At 41.7% G+C, this 17,433-nt stretch overlaps 1 protein-coding gene and 1 long non-coding RNA gene across 2 annotated transcripts in view; one reads left to right on the forward strand and one right to left on the reverse strand.

Moving 5' to 3' along the window:
- Positions 1-4,698: 4,698 nt before the first annotated feature.
- LOC148183957 (uncharacterized) lies at positions 4,699-6,919 on the reverse strand. The gene is made up of 2 exons (XR_015772899.1): positions 6,812-6,919; positions 4,699-5,642 (listed from the first exon to the last, which is right to left on the reverse strand). It is a non-coding gene; the product is annotated as an uncharacterized LOC148183957 (long non-coding RNA).
- Positions 6,149-17,433, forward strand: part of PDE3B (phosphodiesterase 3B) — an 82,043-nt gene continuing 70,758 nt past the window's right edge. The window contains exon 1 of the mRNA XM_014257911.2: positions 6,149-7,385. Within this exon, the coding sequence (XP_014113386.2) occupies positions 6,384-7,385 (1,002 nt within the window). The 5' untranslated portion in view covers positions 6,149-6,383. The remainder of the gene's footprint in view (positions 7,386-17,433) is intronic.

Consider the following 17,433-nt stretch of genomic DNA (forward strand, 5'->3'; position numbering starts at 1 on the left):
GGCACATTTACATGCAAGAAAAATTAGATCTGATTTTTATTAATTGGATGGTTAACAGTACAAAATGCTTGAAGAGAAACTTTAAAGGGGACTTTAAGTAGAATTTAACTAAAAATTCTGTGCTGATTCAAAAGAAAGCACAAGAAAGTTTTATGAAGTGAGCAGATGGGGAACTATGCCTAAAGATATTAAACAGATGCAAAAGCTGTCCACACAGTGAGAAAATGACTGGAATGGCAGCACTGCATTAAGAAGGAATAATCAAATGTCTGTATTTCATGTGTCTGAAGAACAGGAGAAAAAGGTGTTTTGAGGTGAAAACAACAGTAATTTTCAACAGAGCATACCAAGACTACAGAGCATTGTCAAAAAAGAAATAAAAATGTGCAGTGCAAACAGAGGGCAATTATTAAAACAAAAAAATTAAAATGGATGTGGTAAGATTTAGACAGGTTCTGGATGTGTGGGTCAAAAGAAATAGGCCAAAATGGGTACCAAGATTACAGCCTTGAGTGAAAAGAGGCATTGTTATGTTATCTGTTCTTTTTAGTTATCCTACACTAGAACAGAGAACAGACAATGCAAAAACAAGTCAGTATTTTGAAATATAGACAGATTTTGGTTTAGAAATTATGAAATAGAAAATGAAGACATTTGTTTGTGTATGGAGACCATGATACCATTAGCCTGTTAAACAGGTGCAGGTATTCTATCCTATGGTGCCTTAAGTACTAACCAGTTCCAGCAGAGGCAGGGGGTTCAACAGGGCCAGGGGTCCTGCCCCTTACACCACAAGAACCCCCTGCAGCTCCCGGCCTCTCCATCCTTCCTGCAGGGCTCAGTGTGAGGCTCCAGCTTCCTCCTGTGCCAGGGGCACTTGCTCCAGCTGGCACTGCCACCAAGGCCTGGGGCACATCCCTGCCATTGCAGCCTCAAGCAGGGCCCCCCTCCACTGAGCACCATTGCTGCTTCTTGGCCCCCACTGCTCTCCAACTCCCAAGATCCCTGGAACATCAAAGAATAAGGATAAGCAGCCCCTTGGAATGGGCAGAAAGTCGAGCAGCACTCCTGGGCAAAGCCTCTGGTCCTTCCCAGAGGCACCTTACTGATGAGGCAGTGCCAGCCTTTCCAGAGATGGCGAGGACAAGAGAGAGCAAATGCCAACAAGCATTGCAAGCTATGCCAAGGGACATTTGGGTTGGACATTAGGAGGAGTGTTTGCCCAGAAAGGGGCCCTTGGGGGTGGTGGTGGGGCAGTTTCTTGGGCCAGCTTAGTCCTGGAGCTGCTGCTGCTGCTGCTGGCAATTGTCCTCAGATGGTGCCTTGGCAGAAGGCTCTGGAGATGCTGGGGAGAGGTGAGGGAGTGGGATGGGTCAGGGGCCAGGATGAAACAAGTTCTTGAACCAAGCTGGTGTCAGGCAAAGCACAAGAGCCCCCATGGAGGAGGAAATCCTGGCAGATCCTGGGAGTCCTGGGCCTCTTGGGCAGCACTTTGCCCAAGGCCCCAAAGCAGAGGGGCTGTTTCAGGCCCAGGGAGAGAATTTGGATGAGGGGCTGAGCCCTGATGAAGTTTTTCTTAGCATTAGCATTCTAAGAAGTTGAGAGTTTTTCAGGTAAAGGTTCTACCCATGTATTCCTCTCACTGCCTCATTATAGATTTTTCAAGTAGTCCAGTTTAGTAAAGTCCAGCTTTTCTACACATTGCTGTTTTATTTTCTTGATATTCCATCCTTTATTAAAATCAAGTTCCTTCATTGGAAGAAGGAGTATGCTGCTGTTTTCTAGGAAATGTTAACTTCGATGGCTTACTCATTCCTACAAGCCCAATAGGACAAAAGACTACAAATCAGCTTTACAATTTCAAAAACTACTCCTTCAACTCTTACACATTAATTTTATTATTGGCAATGGTCTGAAGCAATACCAAACCCGCACATAAAACAAGGAGAAGATAATCAGCAGTTGACATCACCTTCTAAACTACATTTTAAATTTAGTTTAAGGTCTCTAGATGCAAGTTTGAGTGTGTAAATGGAGACATTCACACAGTGGCACTACCAGTTGGTAGTTTTGGCCTTTCCAATGAGTTTCCTTTTTAGTTTTTCTTTCACCAAATTAAGGAAAAAAACAAACAAAAGCAATTTTTTAGGCGGAGAAAAGACATGGTCGGTTTTCAAGCATTTTATTCTGCCCTTATTATAACCTAATGGGAAAAATGTGAGCTTTTAGTAAAACCTCACTGTGATATTGCAGTTGTTCTAGTACTGTGATGAATAACAGGCAGGTCTGCAAGACTCCTGTAGCTCATCCCATGAGAGGGTCATTGACCACTTATCACTGTAGGGATCACTGGGAATAAGGACAGTGGAAAATGTGGAGGTAGCTGGATAAATAAGTACTTACAATTTACTTAGCCAAAAAAAACACCAAAAACAACCCAAAGCTATAAAAATAGTTATCCTCTGAATTAGGAGAATTTAAATTAACTGTTTTATGACTGTTTTTTGTTCATATTCTTAGGTTAAATATTGTCATTTCTATCTGAAATATTAATCATTATGTTTTTCAGAAATGAATGACAAAGTGATATACACCTATCTTCCCAAAATCTGATTTTAAGTGTTTGCAAGTTTAATCACTTAGGAAGCAAAAGGAACCCCACATGTCTCAGGATCAATAGAAACCAACCAACAAAATTTGACAAAGTATATTAAATTATCAATAAAGTCAGTAAATATTTTCCACTGCAGAGATAGATGCCACCAGCTTATGAATTTTTCTAGTACAGATTTAGTGAAGAAAAAAACAGTGTTTACTGCCAAATCAGTCATGAGTTGTTCTATTCCACTGCCAGTATGCTGTGGGTATAAACACCATATTCTTCATAGTCTTATCCACAAAAAATCCCACTTTAAAATTAAGTCTGGTTTTGAGTTTGACCAAAATAATGAAAATACTCTATTAAAACACAATGATGGCAGCAGGGTCAGTCTTTGCAATGAAAATCTAAGATTTAACAGTATATTTCTGATCAGATCTCCGGGGCTGAGTATACATGGTTATTGTGGTGGCTTGGCCCTTGCTGGCAGGCAAACTTCCACCCAGACACTGGCTCATTTCCTCTACTCAGGAGGAAAGGGAGAAAACAAGAAAAGCAGAAACAAGAAAGCTGCCTCAAAAATAGGGAGGTCACTGATGAAACCTGCAAAATCTTATTTATCACCATTTGAAATGAATATTTAATTATATTAGTATTTATTATTATTAGATAGAGACAGCCAACCTGACTCAAACCACTAAGCCAGTCATCTTGTTTTGGTAGTGAGACTGGAGGATGACAAAAAATATGACATTCCCCTGACATAAATGTCTTCACACCAATTTTAAAAAAACAATATATTTTTCTGTATTTCTTTAAGAAATAGCTAATGAAAAGTCATTTCTTTATTCTAAAAATTATTCTGTTACAAGGAGCAATTTAGTTAATGCTCTTCTAATTTACAAAAGGCACTAAAGTACTCCAAGTTTTCTTTATACTGAAATTCTTCATGAGATTGGAAACTCCTCAAGATGGGGTCCTGTAATGTGGTAGGCAGAGTGTTAATAGACAACCAAAATATTACTAAAGACTAACTATATTCCATTTATATATTACATTTTGGAATGTATACATTTCTTCAGCACACATATCACTGAAATTAAGCTAATTAATTAACGATAAATGATCTGAAAAAGGATGGAAAGCTGGTAAAGTATGCTGTTAATACCAAGTTATGAGAGTAAAGATAGAACTGACTGAGGGAATGTGCTTACAACCTCACAATGCTGAGTTCATAGGCAGGTGAAATGTACTGTAGATAACTGTAATGTAAACACAGAAAAAAAAATCCTAATCTTACCTATAAAATTATCTAGTGGATGTAGATGTTAACAATCAGAACACAAAGTCTGGGATCTATATACTTAACATTGTGAAAACAGTGTTCAATGTTCAGCAGAACCACTTTCAACAGAACCACTTTCAACAATGCTCAGTTTATCTGCCGTCTCACTTCCCTAGCAAAGCAAAACAAATGAGAGACAGGAATTACAAGGAAAAACCCCATTATTTGGACTGTGTTTCTGTCTTGAATACTGGGTGTAACTCCTGATCTTCTCTACTCCAAAAGCATATAGTAGTGCTCAAAAAAAGAAAAAACCCAGTAACATGAAAATAATCTGAAAAAAAAATATGTTCAAACTCTTCAGTTTAGAAAATAAATGCAAGACTGAGGAAAGATGTAATATCATGAATTGAAGAGACATGGTGACTAGAGAGCAACTGTTCATTGTTTCTATCAAAATGAGAAGAATATCAATTAAGACAAATAGGAAACTTTAAAAAAAAACTTATTTCACATTTGTGTAGTCATGCTGCATTGAGTAATGACCTTCTCTTGTACTACTCTGCCAATGCTAAAAAAACCTATGTGGACTTAAAAAAAAAAACTGGGCAAATTTTTGGATTAAAAACCCACTAAGAACTGTCAAGAATAAGACACCACTTCTGATCCAGGAAGTGTTGAAGCCACAGATGGTTGCATCCTTGGCATTTAGGGATCATATGATGTCCTATCTCTGTGCCCTTCCTCAGGCACTTCCTAGTTCCACTGCTACAAGTATCCCCAAATGTGTTTTAAAGAAGATTACACCAGCGAATTATTTCTGGAATGCATTTATTTACAGCTGAATTCAAGATAATTAAAAAATAAATAAAGAATATGCATAAAAGCAAGGTATTTCTCAGCCTTAAGAGCATTTACAGGTATACTTGATTGTGGTCCAATTGATATCACTAGCATATAAACACAAGAAAATGTAAGAATATAATCCCAAAGGAACTACACATTTTCCTTTTTCTAAAACTTTTTAGAACCAGTATGATGGCACAGAACCTTTGTTAAGTGTACCAAGCCAGGAGAGAATTTTTTTCTTGTTTTTGGAAAAAGAGTGTAATTTCTAAGAGAGGAAGATGCATTATGGTATCAAAATTCCACCAGATTGATCTGCCTTTTAAAAAAATAAGTCATTACCTACTTCCCTCCCACGTACAGGAGTTACTCGATTTGCCATTGCATGCTGCATTTTGTGTCAGGAATCACGCTTGATGATTTCTGTTCACGGCCAGGCCCGTGTCCTGTGGCAGCACTTCCTGCCACCCCACAGCTTCCAAACCAGCTGCAACTCGGGGGCTGCTCAAAGGGAGGCAATCACATGCAATGGGACCAAATCATTTCAACAGTTCCTTGTTTCAGTAAAAAAAGGGAAAAAGTGCAGCCACTGCCTTACCCGAACTGTTTTCTGAACCAGTGTAAGTAAAGCAGTACAACATTATGTGGAAACATGGCTCAAAGGACCTTTGTTCTAAGTAACAAGGTAAACACGCACAATTATAATAAATTTCAGAAGTGCTTAGCAGTTACTTTTCCAGAAACAAACAAAGAGAATGAATGAGCAAAGGCATTACTCAAAATCCCATTAGCTGCCTATTTTCCTTTACAGCAGTCTAAACACTTCCACCGATCCTTTCCAAAATTATTGTTTTGATCCATTCCAAAGGTATTAGCTGTGCAAATAAACCTGGTCGTGCGACGCGGTCTGGTCTGTAACGTGGTTAACGAAGGCGGAAAAAAGAAATAAAAATAAAAAAGTAGATAATTAGTCTAATCCATACTTACTTCTCGGGTGCTAAAAAAAAAAAAAAAAAAAAAAAAGGGATAAAAAGGAAAAATTGATGCTCCTCAGAGGGAAAACACTTGGATACTCTGCGCGTGCTTTAGAGCCCGTAGGAACAACTTTTCCGCGGCATTTCGAAGCGAAATGACAGATAGAGCACAAAGCCGCTCCGGTTCAGCGCTCCTGCCCCTCCATCGCTTCCCCCCGCGTCCCTCGCTGCGGCTCGGCCCGAACCCCGCACGCTGCCCTGGGGGGGCGGCCGGGCAGACACACACGTACAGATTTGTATTTTGGGAGAAAGCTGGCGGGCAGCGCGGTTCCCGGCCCGGGGGAGGAGGGAAGGCGGGCGGGGAGGCGGGGGCTGTTCCCCGCCTCGCTCCCACCCCCGCAGGCTCCGCCGCTGCCGCCGCTGGGCGCTGGGAGGCGGCAGCGAGTGCCCTCCGCCGGAGCCGTTTGAGGAACGCGAGCGGGCGAGCCAGACTTTTACCTTTTCCTCTCTTTTTTCCCCGTCCTCACCCACCATGCCGCGGGCGCCGCTGCCCGCGGGGGACGAGCGGCGGCTCAGCCCGGCGCCCTTCTCTTGAGGGGATGCGGGAGGCGCGGCCGGGGCACAGCTAGCGCGACCCGCGCCTCTCCGCCGTCCTCCCCCTGCCGCGTCCCCGACCACCATGAGGGAAGAGCGAGAAGCTGCGGCGGCGGCCGCCTCCCCCGGCGGGGCCGGCAGGGCCCCGCAGCCCTGCCCGCAGCCGGACGGCGGCGGGGCGGCCGCCCCCGCGGCGCTGCCCGGCGGCAGCAGCGCCGAGAGCCTGCGGAACGGATACGTGAAGAGCTGCGCGACCCCGCTGCGGCAGGACCCCCCGAAGAGCTTCCTCTCCCTGCTGCTCTTTCCTACCGCCTCCTCCTCCCGGGCTCGGCTCGCCCTGGGCGTCCTGGCCGCCGCTGTCCTCTCGCTCCTGGCCTTTCCCGGCCGGGGCAGCGCCCGGGAGCAGCGGGACGGGAGCAGCTGGCGGAGCCCGCGGCCGCTGCACGCCTTGCTGTGCCTGACCCGCTGCCTCAGCCCCCTCTTCAGCATCGCCTGTGCCTTCTTCTTCCTCACCTGCTACCTGCTCGGCGGCCGGCGCGGGGAGCACGGCGGCGGCACGACCCGCTGGTGGCTGCTGGCGCTGCCCCTGTGCTGCTTCTCGGGGGACTTCGTGGCGCTGCAGTGGCTGCTGCCCGCGGAAGGGCGTGAAGAGGAGCCGCAGATGTTCCTAGGAAGGCTCCTGACGGTGCTGGTCTCGGTGGCGGCGCTGACCGTGCCGCAGAGCTCCCTGAAGTTGCGCCGGAGCCTCCTCGTCCTGGTGTTGTGCAGCCTGGTGTGGCTGGTGTCGCTGAGCAGCCTCCAGGCGCTGCCCCCGGCGCTCGGGCCGCTGCTGGCCGGCACGGTCGGGGTGGCAGGCTGCCTCCTGGCACTCTGCGGCGGGGAGCACGGCATCTTCTCGGCACAGAGCCGAGGAGCGCACCACCAGCATCACCGCCACCCACGGCTCCCCAGCGTGGAGGAAAAAGTGCCTGTGATCAGACCCAGGAGGAGATCCAGCTGCGTGTCCCTAGGGGAAACTTCGGTCAGCTACTACGGCAGCTGCAAAATGTTTAGGAGACCCTCGTTGCCTTGCATTTCCAGAGAGCAGGTAGGTTTCTCCGAAACTTGCAGGAGAAACTTTCGGAGGAATGAGCGCCGCTCCATAAGCTTTTCCTCACCGCTATGTGTGTCTGTGCTGGATGTCTGCTCGCTAACAAACTCCTGCTAGAGGAATGGAGGAGAATGTTAGTCCCTTAGCGGGTTTCTCAGCTCGGTTCTGCAGAATCGATACAACCCTCTCTTTCTGCGTGGGTGCTAAATCATAATAATGTGTTTGCTGTAGGACAGAAGGCTCGCTCGCTTTTTATGCAATCTCAATTATTAAACAGCAGTTCTTATTGATTAGAGCAAAACCTCAAACCAGTCAGTTTCAGCTATCGGTTACCTTGTTATTTTGTTTCTTTTCCGAAGCCCCCACCTCCTCCGCGTCTGGCAGCCTTTCCGGGCGAAAGAAACCACAGCTTTCTAAGCTGCTCGGCGCTTCTGGTTCTTCCCGCTTTCTATCGACAAAATCATTGTCTAGTGCTAAAGAAATACCAGGTTTTGAGGGATATTATTTATGGAATGTTGGCGTTGTTTGAGTGGCAGCTGTCCTTCTGCCCTGCAGATTGCTGTCGTTCGTTCCTCTCTCTCCCTTTCTCTCCCCCGCTGCTCCTCGCTCCAGCTAAGTTAACGTTAGTTTTGGGTTGATGGGTTTTAAGAAACTTTTTACTGAAGAGAGAGCTGTTCAGTAGGGGCTGGAGGGATGCCCGAAACGCTCAGTTTTCTTGAATGGAACTCTGTTGGTTTCTACCTCCCGGAAAACTTTTCAATGAGTCTTGTTTTTTTGTAGCGTAAAACCCCCGTGCGTGTGGGGGAGTTTGTTTTTATTTGGGCACTTGCACGTCAACTGCGGGAACATCGAGTTGTGTTGGAACCGGCCCGAGGCTGCTGCGAGTGGATTGTCAGCCCCTTGTAGCAGGGAGAATGAGGGGAGTGTATTTAATGAACGTGCAAGTGAGCAGTTTCTGCGAAGTGATTGTTGCTGCAGAATCCCCCGTCTGTTCCTGTCCTGGCTGAACCTCACCGGTGCCAAATGAAATTCTCTAATTTTTCCCTTGACGTTTGTTCTATAATGCAGGACTTGTGTGAATTAGGTCTGAGGAAATACGAGGTGAATCTGAAACGGTGGAGTAGTTTTCGAGCATTTCCCCCTCCCTGAGTTTGCACAACAGAATTAATACAGTAATTGTTTACAGTGATTAATACAGTAATTGTTTCTGCATAAAAGGTTAAAATGCAAGTATGCTGTGACGGTCTTCAAAAATAACAGTAAGTTGCAGATTATCTAATGCATACAATGAAAGAAACATTAAAATGTTTTACTAGCAGTTAAGATATATAGGAACTATCATATAATAATTTATTTTCTCTGTTCCCTTCTGGATAGTAAATGCTCTCTTTTGCTGTCACTTCGGTGTGTAGCACAGAAACCTCAGAAAATGTGATTTCATTAACCTTTCTAGATGATAGAAGATATTTGTTCATATGCAAGTTACTAAAAGCTTCCTTTGACATTCAGCTCACTTCTTTAAAGGCATGTGCATATTTCAAGTTAGGGCATTCATTATTCTTCAAGTAACATCATAAATGTCAGCTATAACTAAATATGTAGAATTTATTTGTAATGCTTAAATCATACATGCTCATAATAAAATGTAACTTTTTGGTAGACTTCCAGAAATTGATATCTTTGTTATCACTAGATGTGAACAACAAAGAGATATGGAGTTCATAATTTTCCTAATAATCTATTATGCTTTACAATAAATATTTGTGCTTTGTTAAGCACAGTTTAAATGAGATTCATAGATACATGTTCTCTGCTGTATTTTATATGCAATTTTACAAGGATAACACAGGTTAAATCCTCTGATCTCCTGTCTGACTTGGAGAAAGATCAGACATTGCAGAGCTGATAAAACATCAATTGTTTGGGCAGGAGTAGGGAGAAGTAAGCTTGTAATGTGTGACTTTATTTGAATAAAGAGTAAAAGGTTTTTATATTGCTTCCTTGAAACTGAAGGAATGTGTGTACTTAATGCTTTTCAGAGAGCATCTGTTTTGTGGCTTTTCTTTAAGGGATGATTACACATTTTCCAAATCTTTATAAAGCAATGCAGTGTTTCTTTTCCAATATTAATATTTCAAGGAGTTTAATGAAGATTGTTAGGAAGGTGTTGCTAATCCACCATGACAGAAATACTTTGATGAACGAGAGATAAGCTATTATTGTGATTCTGTTAGATCTATTTTGTGTGATTGTCACAAACCTCTTATATGGAGAAGAAGTTTATGTAAAATACAGAATAGCAGGTCAGTAGGGTACCCCAAGGATCATCTGGTCCTACCTTTCTTGGCAAAATCACTGTCTAGACAAGTTGGCCCAGCGCCCTGTCCAGCTAAATCTTACTTGTCCAGTGTTGGGGAATCCATTGCCTCTCTGGGGAGATCATTCCAGTGGCTGATTGTTCACATTATTAAAAAAAAAATTTAAAAATCTCATTTTGTGTAGATTTTAGTCATTATTTGATGAAAATAGAGAGTGTTAGTATTGACTTAAATTTTCAGTAACATGTTGATTTGAAGTTATATGTGCTCTCTGTCTACTTAAGTATACAAGAAAATAATTATATTTATTTGATTGTTTGGTTGGTTTTTTTTTTGTTCAGCCAGCAATTCCAAGGGGTCTGTGAGCATGGAGATGAAATACTAACACAGAGGGGAATGTGCAACCAGCAGCACATGCACACATAAATTGGATGGAACTATCATTTTTTCCTGGGGTACAAGTGGAAAGAGGCCCTGTAAACATGATCCTGTAAAAGCTTGCAAATTTGAGTAAACCTCATGACAAAGATATTGCTTTCTGGACTTCAACAACTGTGGGAACTATAAGGCTGGAAGTTGATAAAATTAGATTATTCTTATTAGATTATTCTTACTTCAATATTCATCTCAGACCTAGAGAGGAGTTGCAGTAAGACTGAAGTATTGATTGGTTTTTCAAATTTTGTGCAGGTCTTATTTTGACTGCATGTATTAATTGGATGGTAATCTGTTAGCTCCACCTATTGCTGCTGATATCAAAGGATTTATCTTTATTGACTGTTGCACATTTAGCACTTAATTAGTGGGGGTTTTTCTGCCCAAAAGCCAAATCAGGGTATCTAAAAGGTGCTTGTCAGTATTGCAGACCTTGTAAACACTGTCCTAAAAAATATACTAGTAAGACTTGTTTTTTCTTTAACTTGATAGTTGACATATATATGACAGCTATGTGTATGAAATCTTACATAGGAGCTTCTCAGATCCAGAAAGAATATTCATATTTTTCCTTCAGTAAAGAATAGGCCTTCCTAATTAAAGACACATGATACATGTCCCAAACAGTCTGCAAACAGAGCTGATACACACTTTTCTGGTTATCTGACTAGATTCAAACACGTAGGAAAGCTGGGATATTTTGTGGACAAAGACTGCTTTCATGTTGCACTCTGTTAATTACAGGAAGAATTGTCTTGTGGTTAGGGTTCGATTGACCACCACCTCTCCCCAGTTTCTGTTCCAAGCTATCTCGTACCTTTGATGTATAACCTTAGAAAAGTGAGGACTTGATTTCAGGAGTCTGAAGTATTTGTGTAACTTGAAATTAATGCAGTTCCTTATTTGCTCATGAAATTTACATCTATGTCTGTTACCGATTTGTGAAACAAATTACACTTTGTCCTAAAGTTTTCAGGGTATAACTTCCTAGTGCAGAAACTGTCTGTTAATGTGTATTTTAGAATGTCTTAAATTTGTTACACTCAGATACTGTTTGCAGCCCAGAAACAGGTGAACCTGTACCTGTTGAGTGCAGCCAGTAACAAAACATAATTCTGCTTGCTGTGTGTTTGACAAAACAGCTCTTTGCTATTTGAAGTTTTCCCTTCACGACTCCAAGCTGTTACCACAGCTGTACCTGCATGGCAAGATGTGTTTCTGTTGCTCACCCAATCTTCCTGTCTCTGGGGTCTGTCTTATGGGGAAAAAATCAAGGTAGCAGTGTGTGTTGAGCTGTGGGTGGAATCAATTCCAATGGGATGCAGCTGAGTGCAAGGAATGTGCAAAGAGAAGGATTATATGATGAAAGCAACACAGTTGGAAAACTGTTTCTGCAATCATATTTTGGATGAGCAGGATTCTATTGTTTTGTCTGGTTCTCTCTGACATTGACAAAATAGTTTGAGCTACATGAAATGTGAAATGAGAAGGCTCTTGGTAAAAGTTCCATATCTCGCCTTCCCTCTCGCCTTCCCTCTCGCCTTCCCTCTCGCCTTCCCTCTCGCCTTCCCTCTCGCCTTCCCTCTCGCCTTCCCTCTCGCCTTCCCTCTCGCCTTCCCTCTCGCCTTCCCTCTCGCCTTCCCTCTCGCCTTCCCTCTCGCCTTCCCTCTCGCCTTCCCTCTTGCCTTCCCTCTCTCCTTCTTTCCCCCCTTCTCCCTCTCCCCTCTTTCTTTCTCTCTTGTAGGATTATAGCCCAAAGAAAGGATGATTGAATCATGGTTTGTCAGAGTTTAAGATGTTATCCTCTGGCAAAGCTTCACCTGGGACTGGCTGAGAATAGCAGAGAAGGATTTTAGGGAGACTGAGTGCACTTAAGAACACTCTTAGCTAAATTTACCTTAATCTGGCTTTTAGAAACCCAAAACTTGGTGGCAGTTTATGTTTATATTCTGCATAAGTAAAAGCAGGCAGGAGTCCCTGAGCTGTCCGTGTAGCAAAGGAGGTTGACTGTTGCTTCAGGTGTGTTTTCCTGGAAAGAAAACAAGTAGAGAAAGGAAGGAGATCAAAGATCACTGCTGTGGAAATGCTGGAGAAATTGGTTGGAAGGTGAGGGAAGCATGTTACAGAGCACCAGTAGGAAAGAAATGAAAGAAACTGTGAAAGGAGGTTCCAACAACTGCATGATTGACTGTGTTGAAGAAAAATAGCAGAATAAACTGCATAAAGTATTAATATTCAGCTTGGACCTGGGAGATGTTTTAAATTTATGAAAGAAACTACTAGAGATGAGAAACAAAAGGTGCACAGGAAGGTCTCTAGGATGAAAAAGAGGGGGCAGCCTCCATGCTGGGGTTTGTGAACAGTGTATTCTGGGTTGTTAAATATGAAAGTGAAGAGAATGGCAAGAAATCTGATATATTTTCCTGAGAAAAAGACTCATCTTTTGACACAATGTCTGTGTGTGTATCTGCTTGATAGTACAATTCTAAAAATTGAACTTGAGCAATGAAACTGACTGTAGTATATTTACCTTACAAGACCAAATCCCAGCAAATTTTATGCAAAAAACACATGAGTGGGAAGTGAAGGAACCCCCTGGAATATGTCCCAACACAGGGCAGGTCTGCAGAGTGAGCTGAGCTCTCAGAATTTCCACGACAGTGTCTCATGCCAGGAGTGAACACCAGAATGATGCTGGTGGGGTGGGCAGGCTGGCACAGCCTGGGCCCTATGTGACATTTGATTGAAAAATTATATTTCTAGAAGAAGCTTTTTTTATTCCTGTTTTGCTCTTCTGATATTTTAAAATGAGAACTTCGTTCAGTCTTGCCACTCTCACAAGAAATCACTGAACAAAGCTAAATACAACTATTAGGTTATACCAGTTGCTGAAGATGGGAAAGAGTAACTCTTGTACTTTTGTGCAAAGACTGAGGATTACAGAAGGGGAAATTGGGGGATGTAGTCTGTTCTATTGTTGATGTAAATGTTCTGGAGGAAAACAGATGAGAAACTTGTATCTGCCAAACCAGAAAAGAGAGGACAGACCACAGGAGGCTACAGATGGCTACAAAATATGGAATATTTTGCTGGCATTTCACTGATTTTTTTTTCCAGGATAAATCTAGGTGGAGAGCAAGCTGAAAGAATAGTTGAAGATCAGAATAAAAGATTGAAAGGAAATGTTGAATTTCAACATGTCCTTTCCAGTGGCTGAAAACAATACTCAACAAGATGCAATGACACTACAGAATAAATGTTAATGGTGGAAAACAAAAAAGAAAAAAAAGGGGGGGGATGACTTTCCTTCAACTCAGTAGCAGAAATAAAAATTTGAGGTTAAGGGTAGGGCTTGGATTGTTCAGGGCAGACTGTGCAATAGTTACTGAAGCATAAAAAGGATCAATAACTAAGAATCCAGTGGCAGTAAAATTGTGCTAGAGCCTTCAAAACAGGAGCCATGGATGTTAATAAATGAGAGTTCACAGGGTAACAAGTCAACTGGCAGATGATGATATTTGGGGAAGGGAAGTGTTACCGATATTTGTGAAAGAAATAGGTCAGGGAACTCTGTGCTTAAGGAAGAGCAGTTAAGTGAATGGCCTTATTGATGAGTGTGGCAAAACAAACTGTTCCAGGAACTAGAAGGGCCATAACAAGGCATGACTGCAGAAACAAAATGTCAGCTTCCAGAGCAGTTTTGTATTTGAAAATGGATCATTCAGCTGTGGGGAAGGACATCATTCATATCAATACGGGCAGCTGGTGAGGAGTAAGTTTTGATGTGTTGGGCCTCACTTTTTCACACAGAGCTTTTGTATGTAGCACGTTCCTTTGAAACAAGTGCAAATTTACTGGGAGAGGGACAGACCAGGGCACAGATACCCAAGCAGTTTTTTTAATGTCCCTCTATTTGTCTGATAGGTCAACATTTATGAAAAACGGTGCTGTTGTGCAGAACATGAGTGACCACCAGTGCTCACTTCAGTTTGTACAGGGGTGGGTGAGAAAACCTGGCATATTTCCAATTCAATGCCTGATCAAATGGTAATGTTGACAAGTTTTGTTACCCAGTATTGAGTTGCCAACCTTAATGTCCCATTATGCAAACCCAAATACCTTCACTAAGTTAAAGGCATGTTCTATTTGTTGTTCATTTGATAAATAAAAGTTTGTTTTATGGAATATGAAAATTATATTTTCCCTCTATAATTTGCTGGCTTTAAGTTATTCAAGATACTGTAGAAAAGCTCCCATATGAGGCTATATTTGAGTGCTTTGGATTTGGTTTTGAGAGATCTTCCCTCTTTTATGAGAAAAATCCCAGGCTTTTTGGTGTGAATTAGCATTACAGGTATGTTGGTTTAGCTGTGTCCATGCTGATGATGGTCACAGAAATAGGAATGGGGTTTAATTTGGGGTGAGTTCATTCATTGTCCCCAAAGCAGCCAGTGCTCCCACCCCAGAGGAGCTGTACCTCTGAGGGGTGCTGATACAGCAAGCCTGTGTCACACCTGCCTCTTAATATCTACTGTCACAATGGTTTTATCATCAAAGCTCATAATACAGAATGAACTTTTCTAAAAGTGTGTGAAAGCTTAAGTTACAAGAGGGAAATTTCATCAGTTTTACTGAAATAACAGCTAAATTATGACTCCCTGCATAGGCACTATGGTATTAGTGTGCCTCTTTAACCTTCATTACAGGTCATGCTTCATTTGTTTTTGGTTAATTAATGCCCTTTAACAAGATAGGAGCTAAATTAAAGGGTAAAAAAGACATTCTTATACTAGGCTTAATGTCTGCATGACTTTTTTTTCTACTGTGACTTAGACCGAAAGGCCTGTGTTTCCATTTAGGGTATTTTTATTTTTCTTAGAGTCAGTTCATATTCCATATTCAATCACAACATATTTTTAAGGGGTTTGAATTTATTTTTTTTTTCCTCCTAAATATTGTTGTGTGATACCTGTTTGCCACTTCAGGAATATAATTTTGTTCTTTTTGCCTAGTAGATTCTCTTAAAAGAATTCTAAGTTTCTGAGTACTCTAAGTTATTCATTCAAGAAGTACAAGGTTTTTAAAGGAGATTTTCTTAGTACCTTCTGACTGTCCAGAAGATTTTCCATCCTTTCTCAGAAGCTGTTGATACATTTTCTGGTTTTGGATCTTTGATGACTGCTCAGCAGTGGCCCTTGGATTTCTCATTATCTCCTGTGTGAGGGCTGTGTGGTGGCCAAGGAACCTCACACCGTGTGTGCTCTACAGGCAGGGATGGCCTCTCAGCTGGGCTCGTACCTCTGGAAGTGAGCTGACTTCTTGTGAGCTTTCTCCAAGGCAGGGAGAGATCTCTGGATTCATAGGATGCTCTTAGTAGTTAATAAAAACCAGTGTCATGTGTGGCTTAACGATGCTAACTTAAAAAAAAAAAAATTCAAAAAAAGGAATGTGCTTTGAGAGAACTCGTGATTATTATGTTGATTATCATTCACTGTGGCCATAATTTAATTTGATTTGCCACCTAGACAGTGTAATGTGTAAATACACTCTTCCATATCTGCTCTTGTAATTCCATAGTTCCCTACACATTCTCCCTCCCCCATGGCGTATGAAATTAAATTTCAGTTTATTTAAACTGCATTTCTGTGGATACAAGCAGTTATGTTCTGATGTGTGAGTAGAAAGGGTGGGAAATTTGTGTTGACACCTGAAGGTGTGATTAGCAGGCTGAAAAAGTTTAGATCCTGCTGTGCCTGTGAAACACCATCTGCTCTGGCAGCGACTGCCCTGAAGGAATTGGCTCAGACTGGAAGGAGTAAAAGGCACACGAGTACAGTTTTCCTCTTGGCCAGTCGGATCTGCAAGAAGCAGACTTCATTCTGCTCAGGGAAAGATGAATATTGGTACAGGTTTTACTCTTTCCACTGAGATTGTCCATACAAAATGGCACTGAGACAGAGATGTAAATAAATCATTAATGATGACATGATTATTCCTAACATGTTAGTTTAGGATGGAACAGTATATTTCATATCTCAACTGGAAAACACAAACAACCTTGTCTTGTCCCCCCTGCATGCATCCTCCTTCTGTCCTTGTTTCAGCTAAACAACAAGCATTTTTGGGGCAGCAGAGTATCCTTTTGGGGGTCACTGGAACATTCTCACAAGCAGATTTCAAATGAACCTTGCAGTGAGAGGATTTCCATAGATTATTCCCACAGATGTTTAGGCATCTTCTAGTTTTTCTTTTTTGTTTTGTTTTGGTTTTTTGTTTAAAGAGTAAAAAAGCCGTGTAATGTTACTTAGGATCTTTCTAATGATCAAAGAACTGTAATATGTGTGTCTGAAGTTAAAATGAGTTATTACCATGATGTAAATGACAGCTTTTTGCTGTTATGGCAAAGCACAGTTGAAAGTATTTTGATTATAAATATCTGTTAGCTTATTTTTAGGCAGTTGTAGAAAGCATTAATTAGAATTTTTATCAGCATTTCTTACTATTTTTTATTCAGCTCAGCAGAGTATTTGCAGGCTCCCATAATCCAGAAAGTCTAATTTTTCCTTCTGTTTGGAGTCTCTGCTTGAACAGGTTGAATTGAGAAGGGAGAGTTTGGGGCAGCTTTTGTGTTAATGACCAGTGTTTTTTTGTCACTGCTGTTACTTAATTTGTTTTTCATAACTGGCAGCCTGTTCATTATATGCTAGAGAATTTCAAAGAAGTTTGAAAATAATAAGTTTGCAAGTGATTTTCTGTGATGTCAAGATGAAAATAAGAAAGTGGGAGCAGATGAGCAGAGGCAGATGTGATGCTGGCTATTGCTTTAAGTGTGATCTGTGTTTTCAAATCCTCTGAGGTAGTGACTGTCCTATCAGAGACATCTGAAGAATGGTCTGATGAAGAAAACAGTACTTTATTCTATGTGTGATGGAAAAGAAGTTTTTATGAAGAGCAAAAATCAGAACTAGGTAAGAGACCCTCAGCTTCAAACAGTCTTGTTAAAACTGAGTAAAACTCAGTACTTACATGTAAAATTTGCACAACTCATGATTAGGCATAACATTTCAGGACAAATTAAGTTAGAAATTGATATTACACCTGTAAACATGCAATTGATATCTTGTTTAAGAAAGCATCTCTCAACTTCAGGAAATTTTTGAACTGTGTTTCACGAAATAAAGAGATGCCAGTTCAGGTATCTGCAAAAGTCAGTACAGCTTCAATAATGGACCTCTAAAGGTATATTAAGCCCTATGTAATTTGTCTTTTATGAGAGTAGTTGCTGTTAAAAT

Source organism: Pseudopodoces humilis, chromosome 7 (genome assembly GCF_049639895.1).
Source record: "Pseudopodoces humilis isolate 2021_Gansu_Grassland_sample_001 chromosome 7, ASM4963989v1, whole genome shotgun sequence".
Lineage (NCBI taxonomy): Eukaryota > Metazoa > Chordata > Aves > Passeriformes > Paridae > Pseudopodoces > Pseudopodoces humilis.